The sequence below is a fragment of the Molossus molossus genome, unplaced genomic scaffold (assembly GCF_014108415.1).
Source record: "Molossus molossus isolate mMolMol1 unplaced genomic scaffold, mMolMol1.p scaffold_m16_p_2, whole genome shotgun sequence".
NCBI classification, from domain to species: domain Eukaryota; kingdom Metazoa; phylum Chordata; class Mammalia; order Chiroptera; family Molossidae; genus Molossus; species Molossus molossus.
The window spans coordinates 32,777,644-32,795,851 of NW_023425355.1; the positions used below are offsets into that span (position 1 = coordinate 32,777,644).

The 18,208-nt window shown below is 34.2% G+C and overlaps 1 protein-coding gene across 1 annotated transcript in view; it reads left to right on the top strand.

Annotated features, from left to right (window-relative positions):
- NRK (Nik related kinase) overlaps positions 1-18,208 on the top strand; it is a 205,818-nt gene that overhangs the window by 93,413 nt on the left and 94,197 nt on the right. Inside the window, 2 exon segments of the mRNA XM_036271468.1 lie at positions 10,676-10,732; positions 12,024-12,095. Of these exon segments, the coding sequence (XP_036127361.1) occupies positions 10,676-10,732; positions 12,024-12,095 (129 nt within the window).

Consider the following 18,208-nt stretch of genomic DNA (forward strand, 5'->3'; position numbering starts at 1 on the left):
GTATGTGTGTGACATGCTGCTTAATAGACTCTGACTCCAAGTGACCCTATAAATGAGAAAATATCCAAAATGTCCACATGAGTCATCTCCTCCAGACTCTTGAATATGACTTCTTTTATAGAGTCAATCTCAAATTTGACCTTGCTCTTTTCCTGCTGCATTTTTTCCAGCATTATTATGTTTTCCAAAGAACCCTGCCTTCTCATGAGGTGTCTGAAGGAAGACAACTTCAGCTTTGTTTTTGTTTTTGCCTCCAGTGATGTTTCTGTCTTATTTGTTCTAGGACCCACCTGTTTTTGTTTTTTTCCCCTGGTGGTCTAGGGTATTTTATAGAGTTCTCCTCCAGTACTTTGTTTTAAATGAATAATTTTTGTTTCCTCTTAGCCTCCTTCACTTTCTAATTTTCATATTTGTACATAGTAATAGGGAATACTAAGGTGTTAATTATCCTAACCTTGATCTCTAATGACATATCTTTGCTCTTGGTAATTTTTCCTAATTCTTTCATTGCTACCCTTGCAAATCCCAGCCTTCCTTTGATTTCTTATATTGTAAAAGTATTGGACCATTGTTAATTTCTTAGTTTTGACAATTGTACCATGGTGAGTTACTCTGTACTACCTCTGAAAACATTCTCTAATTCTAAAATTATTTCAAAATGAAAATATTAAAAAGTCAAGATTCAGAGGGAACTCTCTGACATAGTTTAACAAACAGTGATTTTCCAATTGTCTATTATCTGTATACACTAGACTTCTATGAAAGCTTGCATAGTGGTTCAGTATATTAACACAGTACATGGTTTCAAGATTTGGGGTTTATTTCCTCTATAGATACAGGAGGATGTTTCTCAAACCCCACATCTGACAAAAGAATTTTCTCCAACTTTGAAATAAGAGAATAACTCTCAGATAATGAGGGTAGAACTGATTGTTTTCTGTTCTATAGCAATTGCTGACACCTTTTAAAGACATTCAGTTATCTCACTAATGTGTATTCATTTCTGACACACGACCTCATTTACAAATAGTGACTTGCTCAATAGGATTGAAGTAACCTTAAATGCATGAGATTAAATTCTATCAGTTTTATTAGTGGGAAAAATGGAGAAGTGCTGACTCATATGTAGCATGTTACATTGATGACAATGGTAGTGGTGTGTGTGTGTGTGTGTGTGTGTGTGTGTGTGTGTGCATGTTTGAAGTTCTATAATCAGTTGGCTTTATTTTGATAAGAAAACTTGTAGGTATAATCTGCAAACAGTACTCATACTTCAAAGCATATGCATTCTAAAAGAGATTTGACAACAAGCAATATAGTTAAGGATTATTTTCCTGAAATCAAGAACGTTCATCTTGTGCATATTTACTCATTTGACAAGTTAGCTAAGATATTAACAGTACCATCTAGACACACCAACCCTTATTTGATCATTCTATAAGTAAAAAAATGTTGTCTTTCATTTGAGAGCTGCAAGTAGTTATAGTCCCTTGGTTTGAATGCCCCTATTAAAGATCTGTATACGCCCTGGCCGGTTTGGCTCAGCGGTTGGAGCGTCGGCCTGCGGTACAGAGAGACCCGGGTTCGGTTCCCGCTAAGGGCACGTACCTCGGTTGCAGTTTGTCCCTGGCCCTGGTTGGTCGTGAGGGTGGCAACCACTTGATGTGTCCCTTCACATCGATGTTTCTCTCTCTCTCTCTTCCTCTCTCTCCCTCCCGCTCTATCTGAACAAAAAATGGAAAAAAAAAACAAAACAAAGATCTGTATACTATAACTGTGGTAACAAATTCACAAATTAGGTGGCTTATAACAGTAGAAATGTATTTTCTCATATTTCTTGAAGGTAAAAGTGTACAGGGCCATTCTCCCTTTGAATGCTCTAGGAAAGAATCTCTTCTTCCCTCTCCCTAGCTTTGGGTGGATGCCAACTATCTTTGGCATCCCTTTGCTTATAGGTCCACTGCTTTAATTACTTCCTGTCTTGACATGGCATCTTCGTTTTGTGTGTCTGTGTCTGTGTTTCTGTGTCCAAGTCGCTATCCCTTTCTCTTATAAAGACATCAGTCATTGACCACTGTAATCCAGTATATCCTAATTTAACTTGACTATCTCTGCAATGGCCCTGCTTTCAAGTTCACATTGTGAGGTTTGAGGAGAAATTGAATTTTGAAGACACCATCTAACTCAGTAGAGATAAGGAATGAAATCTTCTGCCAGAGAACTATAATATTAGGTATTGTTTTAACATGAAGCCTTATTCATATAAACACCAAACTGAAATTTTTCTATAACTAAAACTTGAAATACCTTAAAAAGCACCAGCCACAAAATAAGAACTCTGATTCCAAACCTCTATATTCATTTATGAAAATCATAAATCTCTAATATATAATTGCATTTAGGATAATACTACATTCTTAAAACTTATGATGTTTTCAATGAGAAACAATATTTCAGAACTTTGTCCTTTCATAAATATAGATGTTTCATATATCAAGGGCATACTAAATGGATTAGAGGACATTAAATTAATTACATATCACTCTTACCTGAGATCATTATGGAAAAATTTGTTTAGTAAATTAAAAATGATTCAGTATAAAGATATGCCTGCACATAATCAGACGAAAAAAATGTTCAATAGAACATCTCCTTTGTCCCCATCTCTAATCTGAAATTTTTACTTTTCATTTTGGTGCTTTGGTGCCATATAAATCTAGACTAAATATACAAAGAAAGCAGTGCCTTCAAATGACCAATTATCTCCACTCTTTAATACAAGTATAAAAAGCAAAACTAGGACTGGGGTCAATATGATGGAGGAATGTCCTGAGCTCATCTCCCAAGACAGACACATAGAAACTACAACTACATATAAAGCAACTACTGAGAATGACCTGAGCATAGCAGAAGAGATTTTCTTCAACTAAGGATAGAAAGAAAAAGCCACATTGAGGAGGGTAGGCAGGACATAGATGTGCTCTACTCAAGACAAAATCCCAAGGACAGCAACTCATAAGTGGAAGAGTTATCACAACCTTGGAGGTTCCCCCTGAGGAGATAGAGGTCTAAACCTCACATTGGGATCCCCAGCCCGGGGGACCTGAATTGGGAAGAGGAACCCCCATAACATCTGATTTGAAATCCAGCATGGCTCATGTCCAAGAAAGCCAAAAGGCTGTTGGAAAACAAGACTTCAATCTTAAAGGAGCACACAGAATCACTCAGTCTGAGTCCTAGTGAGAGGCAGCAGTTCCAAAAGTGTCTCAATCATTCGCAAAGGAGAAACATTGACTACATTTAGGAGTTACATTGGCTAAGTTTAGAATCTGATGGAACTATTTCCAGGGACAAAATTGATGGTAGGTACCATTTTCTTCTTTTCTTTTTATTTTATTTTAATTGTTCTCCCCTAGATGGTTCAGCACTGGCAGGTACCATTTCTCTCCATTAAACTTGCTAATTTTGTTTGCCCAAATTCAGCATTTCCCTGAGGACCCACCCCATACATTAAACCCTTCATGGCTGATGTAACTTCTGCACCATCACACCTGGAAAGGGGGTTCAGCCTGCACTGGCACACCTCCATAGTGTCTCTCATTCTACCATATCCATTGGATGGCCTCAGGCAGCACAGGCACCCCTCCAAGCATCTCCTGGTCTTCTGGTCCAACCTCCACATAGCAGCATGTCTGCAGGAGTCACAGCAGAGATTCACATACAGCAGAGGCAAGACTATCCCCACCTACCAGTATGCCCACAATAGTCATAGCTTGGCCCCCCAGACAGGTGGGCAGGAGACCATACCTTCCCACCAGTGTACTGCAGCAGTCATGGTTATGCCTCACAGACACTCGGCTTGGAGCCCACCAGAGCACACATGAGGCAACTGTGGCCCAACCACAAGAGGTTGCACACAGGGTCATCCAATATTACTTAGCTTTGGAGACCAGGACACCTTCTATATAACACCACTCTGTTAAGACTGGGAGATGTAATTGATATACCTAATACATAGAAACAAACACAGAGAGTTTGATAAAGAAACTAGAAATATGTTTCCAATGAAAGAACAAGAAAAAAAAAAATCCCAGAATAAAACTTAAATGAAGTGGAGATAAGCATATTACCAAATAGATTTCAATGTAGTGATAATAAAGATGCTCACCAAATTTGGGAGAAAAATGGGTCAACACAGTGGTAATTTCAACAAAGATTTAGAAAATATATTTTAAAAATCAGAAGTGAAAATTATAATAACTGAGATGAAAAACAAAATACAGAAGAAATAATCAATACAAGAATAGATGATGCACTGGAACAGATAAATGATCTAGAAAAGTGTAATAAAAACACCTCATTGGAACAGGAAAAAGAAAAAAATAATTTTTAAAAAATGACAGTAGTGCCCTAACCAGTGTGACTCATTGGTTAGAGCATCGGCCCACAGACCTAAGGATCGCTGGTTCAATTCCCAGTCAAGGGAATGTACCTGGGTTGCAGGTTCAATCCCCAGCCCTGGTTGGGGGCCTGTGTGGGAGGCATCCAACTGATGTGTCTCTCTTACATTGATGATTCTCTTGCTCTCTCTCTCTCCCCCTTCCACTCTCTCTAAAAATCAATGAAAAATACATACTCATGTGAGGTTTAAAAATAAATCCTCACATGATAGATTAAGGGACCTCTGGGAAAACATCAAGTATACTAAGATTTTCACTATAGGGTTCCCAGAAGGAGAGGAGAGAGAATGGGACAGAAAACATAATTGAAAAAATTAATGGCTGAAAAATAAGTGATACAGGCATCAAAGTCCAAGAATCACAGAGTTAGAAACAAGATGACAGAGATCCACACCAAGAAACTTCATAATTAAAATGTCAAAAGTTAAATATAAAAAGAGAATCTTAAAAGGAGGAAGATAAAAACAACTGGTTACATATGAAGGGACTCCCATAAAACTATAAACTGATTTTTCAGTGGAAACTTTGCAGTCTTGAAGTTAGTGGCAAAATATATTCAAAGCAGTTAAAAGAAAAAATTACAAACAAGAATAGTATACTCAAGAAAGTTTTCATTCAGTGAAGGAATTTCCTAGATAATCAAAAGTTAAAGGAGTTCACCACCACAAAAAGGAATTAAAACATATTAAAAGAACTGTTGTAAATGGAAAATAAAAGGCTAAAACTGTAAGAAATAATTATGAATGACAAAATCTCACTGGTAAAGGCAAACAAATTGTAAACTTGGTGGATCAACCACTTATAAAGCTAGTATGAATGTCTAAAAATGTAGTAAAACTATTTATATGTATAAAAATCAGTATAGAGACATATAAACATATGAAATATGCAAAATATAATGTCAAAAATATAAAATGTAGGAAGGGAAGGAAAAATATAATGCTTTCAATAAGTGTTTGAATTTAAGCAACCATGAACTTAAAATAGACATTTTATATATATATATATAATGCTATATATCTCTCATGGTAACCACACACCAAAAATGTATAATAGCTAAACAAACAAAATAAATAAAGAGAAAGGAAACCAAACATAACTCTAAAGAAAGTTATCAAATCACAAGGGAACAGAGGAAGAGAAAAAAAGGAACACAGAAGAACTACATAAATAACCAAAAATAATAACAAAAGGACAATAAATACGTACCTATTAGTAATTACTTTCAATGTCAGTGGACTAAATCAAAAAACATAGGGTGGCTGAATGGATTGAAAAAAGGCCATACATTTCCAGCCTACAAGAGATATACTTCAGATCTAAAGACACGTACAGAATGGAAATAAAGGGATGAAAAAAGATATTCCATGCGAATGGAAATGAAAAGAAACCTGAGAAAATGTTGCTTATATCAGGTAAAACAGACTTTAAAACAAAACTGTAACAAGAGACAAAAAAGGGCATTACATTAACAATAAAGGAAGCAATCCATCTAGAGGATATAACCCTTGTAAAAATCTATTCACCCACCATAGCACTCAATTACAGAATGCAAATATTAACAGATATAAAGGGACAAACTGACAGTAATACAATTACATTAACACCCCACTTACATCAATAGATAGATTGTAAATTGGAACATAAAAGTCTGAGGAATACGGTAGACCCAGAAACATGGAAGTAGGGCACAGACTGACATCCCTCAGAAGAGGGGGTGGGGGGGGTGGGAAGACATAAACCACAGAACTTACATGCATGCATGCATGACCAATGGACATGGACAACTAAGCCGGGGACGGGGCAGGGGTGGGGTGGGGAGGGGGGTGCCAATGGGATAAAAAAGGTGAAATATCTGTAACAAAAAAATAAATAAAAAATTAAAAAAAAAAGAAAATGAACAAGGAAACAGTCCACTTAAATGACACATTGGATCAGATGAACTTAATGTACATAATGTTCCATCCCAAAACAAAAGAATACAAATTCTTTCAAGTAACCATGGAACATTTTCCAGGATTAATCACATGATAGGCCATAAAACAAATCTAAATGTATGAAAATTGAAATCATATTAAGCATCTTTTATAATCATAATGGTATGAGACTAAAAATCAATTGAAAGAAGAAAAATGTGGGGGAATAAAACATGTAAAGGATAAACAACATGCTACTAAACAATCAAGGAGTCAATGAAGAAATAAAAAACTACCTTGAGACAAATGAAAACAGAAACATATGTTCTAAAAATCCAGAGGACACAGCAAAAACACTTCTAAGATGGAAGTTTACACCAATAAAATCCTACCTCAAGAAACAACAACAACAAAAAAAACTCATTTAAAAAAAATCACCTTACAACTAGAAAAGAAGAACAAAATTCAAAGTAAATAGAAGGAAATGAATAATAAAGAATATGGAACAGAGACTGAAACATGATAGCACACAGCAATGAAACTAAACTAGTCCATTGAAAAGATAAACAAAGGTGATAAACCTTCAGACACATACAACCTTCTAAGACTCAACCAGGAAGAAACAGAAACTATGAGCAGACTGATTACTAATAATGAAATTGAATCAGTAATCAAAAACTTTCAGGAAACAGCCCTGGACAGCATGGCTCAGTTGGTTGGAGCGGTGGAAAATTAAAATGTGCACATGTGCATGTACCTAAGTTTGATCTCCAATTTAGGCATGTACAGGAAGGCAGCAATCTCTCTCTCTCTCTCTCTCTCTCTCTCTCTCTCTCTCTCTCTTGCTCTGCACCCCTCTCTCTCTAAAATCAATAAGCATGTCCTTGGGTGGTAATTTTTAAAAAGTTAAAAAAAAAAAAAAAAACTACCAGGAAAGAAAAGTCCAGGACAAGACATCTTCATAGGAAAAATTTAAAAACATTTAAAGAAGGATGATATCTATCTTTCTAAAATTTTTCCAAGAAATTAAAGAGGAAGGGCTTTAAAAATATCTTACGATGTCAGTATTATCCTGATACCAAAATCAGACAAAGACACTACAAAAAAGAGAAATTACAGGCCCGTATCCCTGATGAACATAGATATAATAATTTACCCAAAAAATTAGCAAACCATATTCAGCAATACATTAAAAGGATCATCAGCCATAATCAAATAGGATTCAATCCTTTGATGCAAGGATGGTTCAATATCCACAAATCAGTCATCATGGTTCATCATATTAACAAAACAGAGGATAAAAATTATATAATCATCTCAATAGATGCAGAAAAAGCATTTGATATCAAGTAATTTTCATATATGATAAAAACTCTCAACAAAGTGGGTACAGAGGGAATATACCAAAACATGACAAAGGCCTTATATGACAAACTCACAGTTAACATTATACTTACTCAGTGATAAAAACTGAAACCTTTTCTTTTGAGATCAGGAACAAGACCAGGATGCTCACTCTCATGATTTTTATTCAATATTATATTAGAAGTCCTAGTCAACAGCAGTCAGACAAGAAAAAGAAATAAAAGGCACCCAAGTTGGAAAGGGAGAAGTAAAATTGTCACTATTTACAGATGACATGATACAATATATAAAAAAACATAAAGACTACATGGGAAATTATTATAACTAGTGAATACATTTAGTAAAGTTTTAGGATAGGAAGTGAATATACATAAATTATTTCTGTTTCTTTACTCTAATAGTGAACTCTCAGAAACAGAAATTAAGAAAACAATTTTATTTATAATTGCATTAAAAATAATAAAGAGCATAGAATTAAATTTAACCAAGGAGGTAGAAGATCTGTATTCTGAAAACTGTAAGACATTGATGCAAGAAATTGAAGATGACACAAATAAGTTGACGAGATATACTATGCTCATGGATTGGAAGCATTAATATGTTAATAGTCCTCAAAACAATATAAAGATTAAATTCAGTCCCTTCCAAAACACCAATGACATTTTCACAGATCTACAACAAATAATCCTAACATTTATATGCAGCACAAAACATACCAAATAGACAAAGTAATCATGAGAAAGAACAAAGCTGGAGGCATCATGTTCAAACTATTCTACTCTACAATGTATAGTAATCAAAGCAGTATAGTACTAGCACAGAAACAGACATATATATCAATGGAAGAGAAGAGAAAACCCAGAAATAAATTCATGCTTATATGATCAAGTAATGTACAATAAAAAAGGCAGGGATACACAATAAAAAAAATCAATCTGTTCAAGATATGATGATGGGAAAACTGGACAGCTATAAGCAAAATCAATTAAACTCCATGCTGTCTTACTTCATATACAAAAATAAACGAAAAATGGAATAAAGACTTAAATGTGTTATATTATAACACACTTAGAAGAAAACAAAGGTGTTAAACTCTGACATCAGTCTTAGAAATATTTTTTTGGAATATGATTCCTCAGGCAATGACAACAAAAGCAAAAATTATCAAATAAGAATCCATGAAACAAACAAACAAAAAAATCCTTTGCAAAGCAAAAGAAAACAATAATATGAAAAGGCAACTTACTGAATAGGAGAAGATATTTGCAAATTATGTATCTGATCAGGGGTTGATAATCAAAATCTATAAATAACTTTAAAAAACTCAACATCAAACAAACAAACAACATTATTTTAAAAATGGGCAGAATACATGAATGGACATGTTTACAAAGAAGACATACAGATGACCAACAGACACATGAAAAGATGCTCAACATCACTAATCTTCAGGGAAATGCAAATCAACATGACAATGAGATAGTACCTCACATCTGTCAGAATGGCTATTACCAAAAGGACAACAAACACCAAGTGTTGGTGAGAATGTGGAAAAAAGAGAACCTGTATACTCTGTTGATGGATTTGTTAATTGGTGCAGCCACTACAAAAACCAGTATGGAGGTTCCTCAAAAAATTAAAAATAAAGTCCAAAGTAGAAGGAAGGAAATAGTAAACTATCATACAAACCAGGAATTCCATTTCTGTGTATTTATCTGAAGAAAACAAAAAACGCTAATTTAAAAAGATACATTTGTGTCTATGTTTATAGCAGCATTATTTACAATATCCAAGATATGGAAGTAACCTAAGTGTTCATCAGTAGATGAATGAATAAAGATGTGAGGTATAGATAGATGATAGATAGATAGATAGATAGATAGATAGATAGATAGACGATAGATAGATAGATGATAGATAGATAGATAGATAGATAGATAGATAGATAGATAGATAGATGATAGATAGATAGATGATAGATAGATGATAGATAGATAGATAGATGATAGATAGATAGATAGATAGATAGATACATAGATACATAGATAGATAGATAAAATAATTTTCTATTACTCAGCCATGAAAAAAACTGAAATATTGCCATTTGCATCAACATGGATGAATCTAAAAGGTATTATGCTAGTGAAATAAGTCAGACAGGGAAAGACTTAATACCTTATATTTTCACTTATATGTGGAATCTAGAAAAAACAAAACAAAATAGAACAGACTCATAGATTTAGAAAATGAACTGATGGCTACCAGAGTAGAGAGGATTTGGAGGACTGGGTAAAAAAAGATGAAAGGGGTTAAGAAATAAAAAGTGCCAGTTATAAAAGAAATGTCACGGGGATGTAATGTACAATATAGGGAATATAATCAATAATATTGTAAGAACTTTGTGTGGTGACACATCATGACTAGACTTATCATAGTGATCACTTCATAAGGTATATAAATGTCAAATTGTTATTTTGAACACCTGAAATGAACATAATATTGTATGTCAATAATACTTTAATAAAAGTGGTAAAAAAAAAAAGCTTATTTGCATATATACACAACCAATTGACATGGACATTAGGCTGGTGAAGGCAGGAGGGTGGTGGGAGTGGGAAATGGGGGGAAAAGGGAGCCATTTATAATACTTCCAACAATAAAAAATAAATAAAGATAAAAGAACAAAAAATGGAAAAAAGCAAAACTACGCCATAAACCTGCTTGATTTTTTAAATGAAATACTTGGAATTTCTTTAAAATGTTCATAATTCAATGTTTTTGTTCTCTTTATAATACCTTATATTTACTCTCTATAGAACATTTTATATTTCATGATAGGCTATAGTGTTTGACCTTATTTACTTGTAATATTTTTCACCTTGCTGCTTGATTATATAACTAACATTTAATGTTTATTACTATCCTGTGTTTCAGGGACTCCATGAAAAAACAGGTGCATTTACAGCTGTTAAAGTTATGAATGCTCGTAAGGTAATATTATATCCTGTCTGTATTTTATTCCCTTAATAGAGTATGTTATAAGGATAAACAACTCAGAAAATATTGCTTTGTTTTTTAAATCATTAACATGTATAATTATGCTTATGTTAATATGAATTTATTATATTTATCATTCAATATTTTTCTACCAATTAATTTATTATATTTACAGATAAATTGCTTTTATTTTGGTATTTTATAAGAATAAAGAAATTCTCTGTTTTTATATCTATTTCTAGTTGATTTTCTGTTACCAGGGATAGCAAAGAGATTTCTTCTAATATTGTGTTAATCCTTCTGTGTTCCATCATATTCTTCTCCCTTTCTAACTATACCTTTTGAAAATTGAAGCCATTAGATTGTCAATGACAAATAGAAGGAAAGAACTTGTCTGAGATGTATATTTTTCTTATATTTTCTGACAGATGAGCAAGAGAGACAGTTTAATTGCCACTGTTACTGCTAACATTCTTAAAGTTGAGTCACGGTTTATAAGATATTGCCATAGAATTTGCTAGGCACTGATTTATGTTCTCTTTTTTTATCACGAGTGCCTCACTTTCTCAAGATAATATTAGCATGAACATAGCAAAGATCAAAAAAATTTCACTTTACTAAACCTTAAAGGAAAAGTATCAAATATTATGTTTAAAAAACTATACATAGTCACTGAACTGTTTTCTATGCCATAAACTGTTCTTTTACAATTTGTGCAGGAAGTGAGTGCTGAAACTATTTAAAGAGTTGGCATGCTTTTTGTGTTGCCAGTAAATGTCAAATGTTGCAAACAAATGTGAGTTTCAAGGGATTTTGATGTTTTGTGGATTTATTTTGACCAACAAACCTGACTTTCCAATAATCAGTCTAATACTATCTGAGTGACACGCTCTAAAATACTTAATTCCTTGTTTTATTTGAGGGGCCTTGGCCTACATTTAATTTACTTTATATATACACTAACTTTTGAAATATTTAAAAATCATATTTAGCTCATACATAGTATCAACTACCTTGTTTTATAAAGGGGGAAACAGCATTTATTATCATCAATTTGTAATTTTCCCATTAATATGGCAGTGAAATCTGTTACTATGAATTTGGTGCTAAGTTTCTGCATACATAAGAATATACCTTTTTAGTTAAAACTATTAGCAAAAAGTGAGAGAGGAATAATGTTATGTTACTCTTCCATTTAGTGCTAAAAGAGCACAATATACTAAAGAATAAATAATTTTCAGAGTGTACCAGTGGATCTAAAAGCGTTTTCTTATTGGTTTTGCAGACCCCTTTACCTGAAATAGGAAAGCGAGTGAGAGTGAATAAATATCAAAAGTCTGTCGGGTGGAGATACAGCGTGAGTACTGAAAGTCCTCAGTAACCCCCCAAGTAGTCTTCCCTTATTTTTCAATTTTAAAGTAATCCCTTTGTGTGTATTAATATCTTTAGAAGACCACCACTAAAGCATTCTTGTCTGAAATTGACAACATTTTTACAGCTTTGCACATATTCACATAGAGTCAATCACAATGTTTGAACACTAGCTTCTATCAGAAAGGACAGTCTAGAAGAAATTTTTCCTTGAACAAATAAGTGTAGACTGAAGATGAGGGACTGAGTAAATCCATAAAGCATAGAGCACTCTAGCTCAGTAGCAACAAAGGAGATGATGGAACAAAGAGTATATTTTGCCTAAAATTGGCCTTGGCAAATTCCTTTTTTACACCTTCTTTCTACATGGTATTTTGGACTGGCTTTTCCCCCATTGTGATTCTAAGAAACATTGTAATTATATATTAGCCAAATAAGGATTATCCTTTTTTATTCTAAGACCAATAGCAGACAGAAAACCAACAAGATACCAAGCTTAAAAGACTTCAGATATCTGACACAGTACTTATATACATGAAGGACTGTGAAGATGCTTTCTACTTGAAACTTTTTAACTACCTTAAAAGAACAGTCTCTATGACTCTAATAATCTACTGACTCTAGAATAAGATCAGGGAAAGAAAATTATTTTCCAGTAGACATCGATGATTTACATGTTGGTTAACTATTGAAGTATTCTGTGGGCCAAAATAAAAATCCTTGGTCTTATCAATATTTTTATTCTTACTTTTCTCCACTGCAGCGAACTATTTGCTATTCAAATACTTTCAAATTTTTGTGGCTTAATAAATATGTTATCAAGCACATTAAAATAACCTTTTTCTTTTACACAGTCACATTCAGAAAACCTTTCCAGTTATATTAGAAAGATATTGATAAATAGCTTCATGATTTTTCTAGTAAGTAGTAAGCTCCTCTTTTATTTATACTGTATCTCAGGAGACAAAGCATATCCAAATAAAACAGTAGTACTGAATAATAATTTGCTTTGTTCGATAAAGAAGCTGTAAAATCTAAAATGTGAAAAATCTAATTGTTTGACCAATTTTGAATTTATCAAACATTTATGTTAATAAATTGCTTTAACAACCAACTTACACCATACACAAGAAAAAAGTCACAATGGATAGAAGACTTAATGTGACTCATGAACCCATAAAAATCCTAGAAGAAAATGTAGGCAACAAAATTTCAGACATCAGACGCAGCAGAATATTCACCGATACAATGCCTAAGGCAAGAGAAACAAAGGAAAAAATTAACACATGGGACCACATCAAACTAAAAAGCTTCTGCACAGAAAAAACAAAAAAAAAACAAAAACAAAAAAAAACACAAGCATCAAAATGGAAAGGGAACCCACTATATGGGAGAGCATAATTGCCAATGATACATCAAATAAGGGCCTAATGTCCAAAATATATAGAGTACTCATACAACTCAACAAAAGGATGACAAAGAACTCAATTAAAAATGGGCAGAGGACCTAAATAAACACTGCCCCAAACAGGACATACAAATGGCCAAGAGACATATGAAAAAGTGCTCAATGTCACTAATCATCAGGGAGATGCAAATTAAAACAACTATCAGGTATTACTTCACGTCTTGCTGCCATCAACAAATCATCAAACAACGAGTGCTGGCAAGGGTGTGGAGAATAGGGGACTCTAGTACACTGCCGGTGGGAATGCACACTGGTGCAGTCACTATGGAAAACACTATGGTGTTTACTCAAAAACTTAAAAAGTGAACGGCCATTTGACCCAGTTATCCTACTTGTAGGACTATATCCTAAAAAGCCTGAAACACCAATCAGAAAGAACATGTGTATCCCCTTGTTCATAGCAGCATTATTTACAATTGCAAAGATCTGGAAACAACCCAAGTGTCTATCAATAGATGAGTGGATAAAAAAGCTGTGGTACATATATACACTGTAGAATACTATGCAGCTGTAAGAAAGAAAGATCTCTTATCCTTTGAGATGACATGGAGGGACCTGCAGAGTATTATGCTAAGCAAAATAAACCCATCAGAGAAATACAAATACCACAGGAGCTCACTTATTTATGGAATATAATGAACAAAATAAGATGATCAACAAAATAGACCCAAGACATAGAAAGAAGTAGGATTCAGACTGACAAACCTCAGAGGAGGGGGGTCAGGGGCATGGAAGAGACAAGCCAAAGGACTTATATGCATATATGCAAAACCAAGTGGACATAGACAACAATGCTCTGAATGGTGCCAGGATTGGGAGGAGGGTGTCTATGGGGAAAAAAGGAGAAACATCTGTAACAAAAATAAACTAATTAATACAAACAAATAAATAAACTGCTTTAAACATCTTCCCCAGAATCTCTCTGGTATTCTTTCCATGGGGAAAATGATTCTGATTCTAGAATTGGGTGAAATTACAAAGGAAGTTTTGGCATTCTTCCACAGACTCTTCTTGACAAAAATCAGGATACTCAGGCCACGCTGGCATCAGCTGGCCCTGAATCAGGAAATGCTATTACATCATATTACTGGGATATGTGTGAGAGTTTTAAGTTACCTACTTGGCCTCACAGATATAAGGCACTTATGTGTTTCTCACAAGCTCAACTTCTTGTTAATTGATAATGGCAAACACAGTGATTCTTTCCAAACATATCTAATCATAGTTTATTGGTTTTGGGGGGATGTACATTTATGTGGGAAACCCACTCTTAAATTTTATTAGTTGGGAAATTTGAATTATCTAATTATATATTTAATAAGAAAAATAACTGCTAGATGATCAGCCAGTTAGCATCTAAGTTATCTTGAATCCTGTGGGGAAAAAAGTCTGTGACTTGCACACACATCCATCTCTTTCAGTCAGGGGTTTATGGAAATAACAAGAATGTGGAATTTACACATGAGTTTAAATATCAAGTCTACCACTAAATTCTTGAGAAAAGTAGACTTGCCCATCTAGGACTCTGGTTCCTCATAGATAAAATGGCACCAGAATATATGGCCTACCTATAAATAGGGTTAAAAAGTAAGGTCAAATGCAACTACATAGCAACCTAGAGCCCAGTTATTACCTTATTCTTGCTTGGGGACATAGGCTTTCTAACCCAATAGAAAAGGAAGCTCCTTTATAACAAACCACCAAACAAGTCAAAGGACTTATTGTGGCCCTTGCTTCTCTTTAACTTGTTCTTTGTTCTCTTATCCGCACATCATCATCTCATTCTTATTTATTGCACTGAATGTCTATTCCTCTTAGCAGAAACCTGTTGCCTTACTAGGAACTGACAGTGTCCTTATACACAGAGAATTTCTACTTCCTTGTGATTTATTTCTGTGCCATGGCAGATATTGTTACCATTTCAAAGGAGAGCCACATCAGAGGGGAACCAGAAAGTTAAGGGTCTTACATGGCAAGAATGAAAGCCACAGGGTCAACTTTTAGCTCTTTAGAAAACAGAAAAAGGGAATTAGAAAGGACTTATTAGAAGATGGGATGAGACTAGAACCTGAACTTCCATATAATTCTCATGTTCCAAGTTGACTGTTTTATTCATCCATGCCTATATTATATAATTAATACAAAGGGAAAACCTGTCATTAGGTTTTCCAACTAGATAAATCCGACTTCACCATCTTTCCCCTAAAGACAAATAGGTGTCTAGATTTGTTCTCTAGTAGTTGAATGTTTATTGGTAAATTCACTGGAAAATCCTAGGGAGATGCTAAAGAATGTTCTGCAGCTCTCAGCCATTTCTCTGAGATTTCAAACTTATTTTTACAAAATATAAATACTTGGGGACACTATAAAAACTAGCTTTTGCCTTATATTTATTTCATAACTATTTCAAATTCCAGCCACAATTAAGCTAAATATAAAAAGTAACTGTCCATCTTTTCTACTTGGTCTTAGAGAATAAGTTAAGAAGGAAGGAAAATAGCTGACCACATATATTCAGTTACCTATTCATTTTAGCCAAGAGATAAGATGTGTTTTTCCTTAACCTCAGGCTATCAAGTCAAGGTAATTGGAGGAAATTCTGGGGAGAACTAAAGATCCAGGTGAACTTTAATTGCTTTTCATGCTAATTGGCCCTTTTCTAATTCACTGCCTCAAAGAAGTCAATAGTATCTCTTTTCACTGGATATCAGAATAGGAGCCTAACTGTATCTTTAATTAAAAATCCTTCTTTACTTTACATACAATTAATATATTTCACTTTGTATAATAAGAATATTCCTTAAAAGGTTACATAAATTGGACTTTTATACATGTAGTAAGAGGGCTTTTAAAATTATAGTCAAATGAAAGTTAGAGCAAATAAAGATTAAAAAGACCCTGGTGGTGATCCATTTGTCAAGTGCAAGATGACTTCTTGAATCCTTTCATATCACACTCAACTTTATTATGCTCTATTTTATATTCATCAATGGTTGTCACTCATGTATGTGAATCTTATTTTCCTGTTGATAAGTTCCTTTAAGTTAGTACTATGACACCTAAATGGATAAACAAATGATAAGTTCATTGAAAATTCTCAACAGTTTACCTTTTTAAGTTAATATTTTAAGATATTTTTCTCTAGTGCATTACACATGTACATACAACAAGTGAGATGATTTCATATTATTAAGAAGTGAAGAGTTTTTTTAGATTGGCTAAGAACCTGGCCAGTTTGGCTCAACAGTTGGAGCATCAGCCTGCAGACCAGAGAGTCCCAGGTTCCGTTCCCACTAAGGGCATATAATTCAGTTGCGGTTCAACCCTGGCCCCGGTGGGGGTCGTGTGCGTGGCAACCAGTCGATATGTCCCTCTCACATCGATGTTTCTCTCTTTTTTCCTCCCTCTCTCCCTCCTGCTCTGTCTGAAGATAAATACAAAAAAAAGAAAAAAAATGTCCTCGGGTGAGGATACAAAATAGATTGGCTAAGAAAAGTTACAGGAGAATTAGGAAACTACTGGATTGTCGTGATACAAGGAGACATAGTTGAATATTAGGGAAAGCTGTTTGCTTCCTATTTCACTCCACTATAACAAATGTGCTTGAAATGAAGTTTACTGATGTTTGTAGATTAAGGAAAAAAGTGGAGACAGGTGTATATTTTTTTTATTAAAAAGATATTAATTGTTTACTAAATATACCATCTTTAAAAGGAAACTTAATCTTTTCAAAATGAGACTTTTAATTTTAAAAGTTTTAAATTAATGTTTTCTTTAAATTAATTTATTTTTGTAAGAGATGTTTCTCCTTTTTTACCCCATTGACACCCTCCTCCCCATTCCTCCCACCCCGTCCCCTGCTTTGATGTCTGTGTCCATCGATTATGCATACATGCATATAAGTTCTGTGGTTTATCCCCTCCATCCCCCACCACCCCCACCCCCTCTTCTGAGGGTTGTCAGTCTGTACCCTACTTCCATGTCTCTTAGTATACCCTATTCTTCAGACTGTTATGTTCATTATATTCCACAAATAAGTGAGATCATGTGATATTTGTCTTTCTCTGCTTGGCTTATTTCGCTTAGGATAATACTTTCCAGGTCCCTCCATGTCATCTCAAAGGATAAGAGATCTTTCTTTCTTACAGTTGCATAGTACTTCATTCTGTACATCGTTGTGTATATGTACCACAACTTTTCATCCATTCATCTACTGATGGACACTTGGGCTATTTCCAGATCTTAGCTATTGTAAATAGTGCTGCTATGAACATGAAGGTACATATATTCTTTCGGATTGGTGTTGCAGTCTTTTTAGGCTATATTCCTAGAAGTGGGATCAAAAGGTTAAATGGAAATTCAATTTTTAATTTTTTGAGGTAACACCATACTGTTTTCCAAAGTGGCTGTACCAGTCTGCATTCCCACCAGCAGTGTATTAGAGTCCCCTTTTCTCCACAGCCTTACCAACAATTCTTATGTGATGATTTGTTGATGGCGGTTATTCTGACTGGTGTGAGGTGATACCTCATTGTTGTTTTAATTTGCATCTCTCTGATGATTAGTGATGTTGAGCATTTCTTCATATGTCTCTTGGCTATTTGTATGTCCTGTTTGAAGAGGTGTCTATT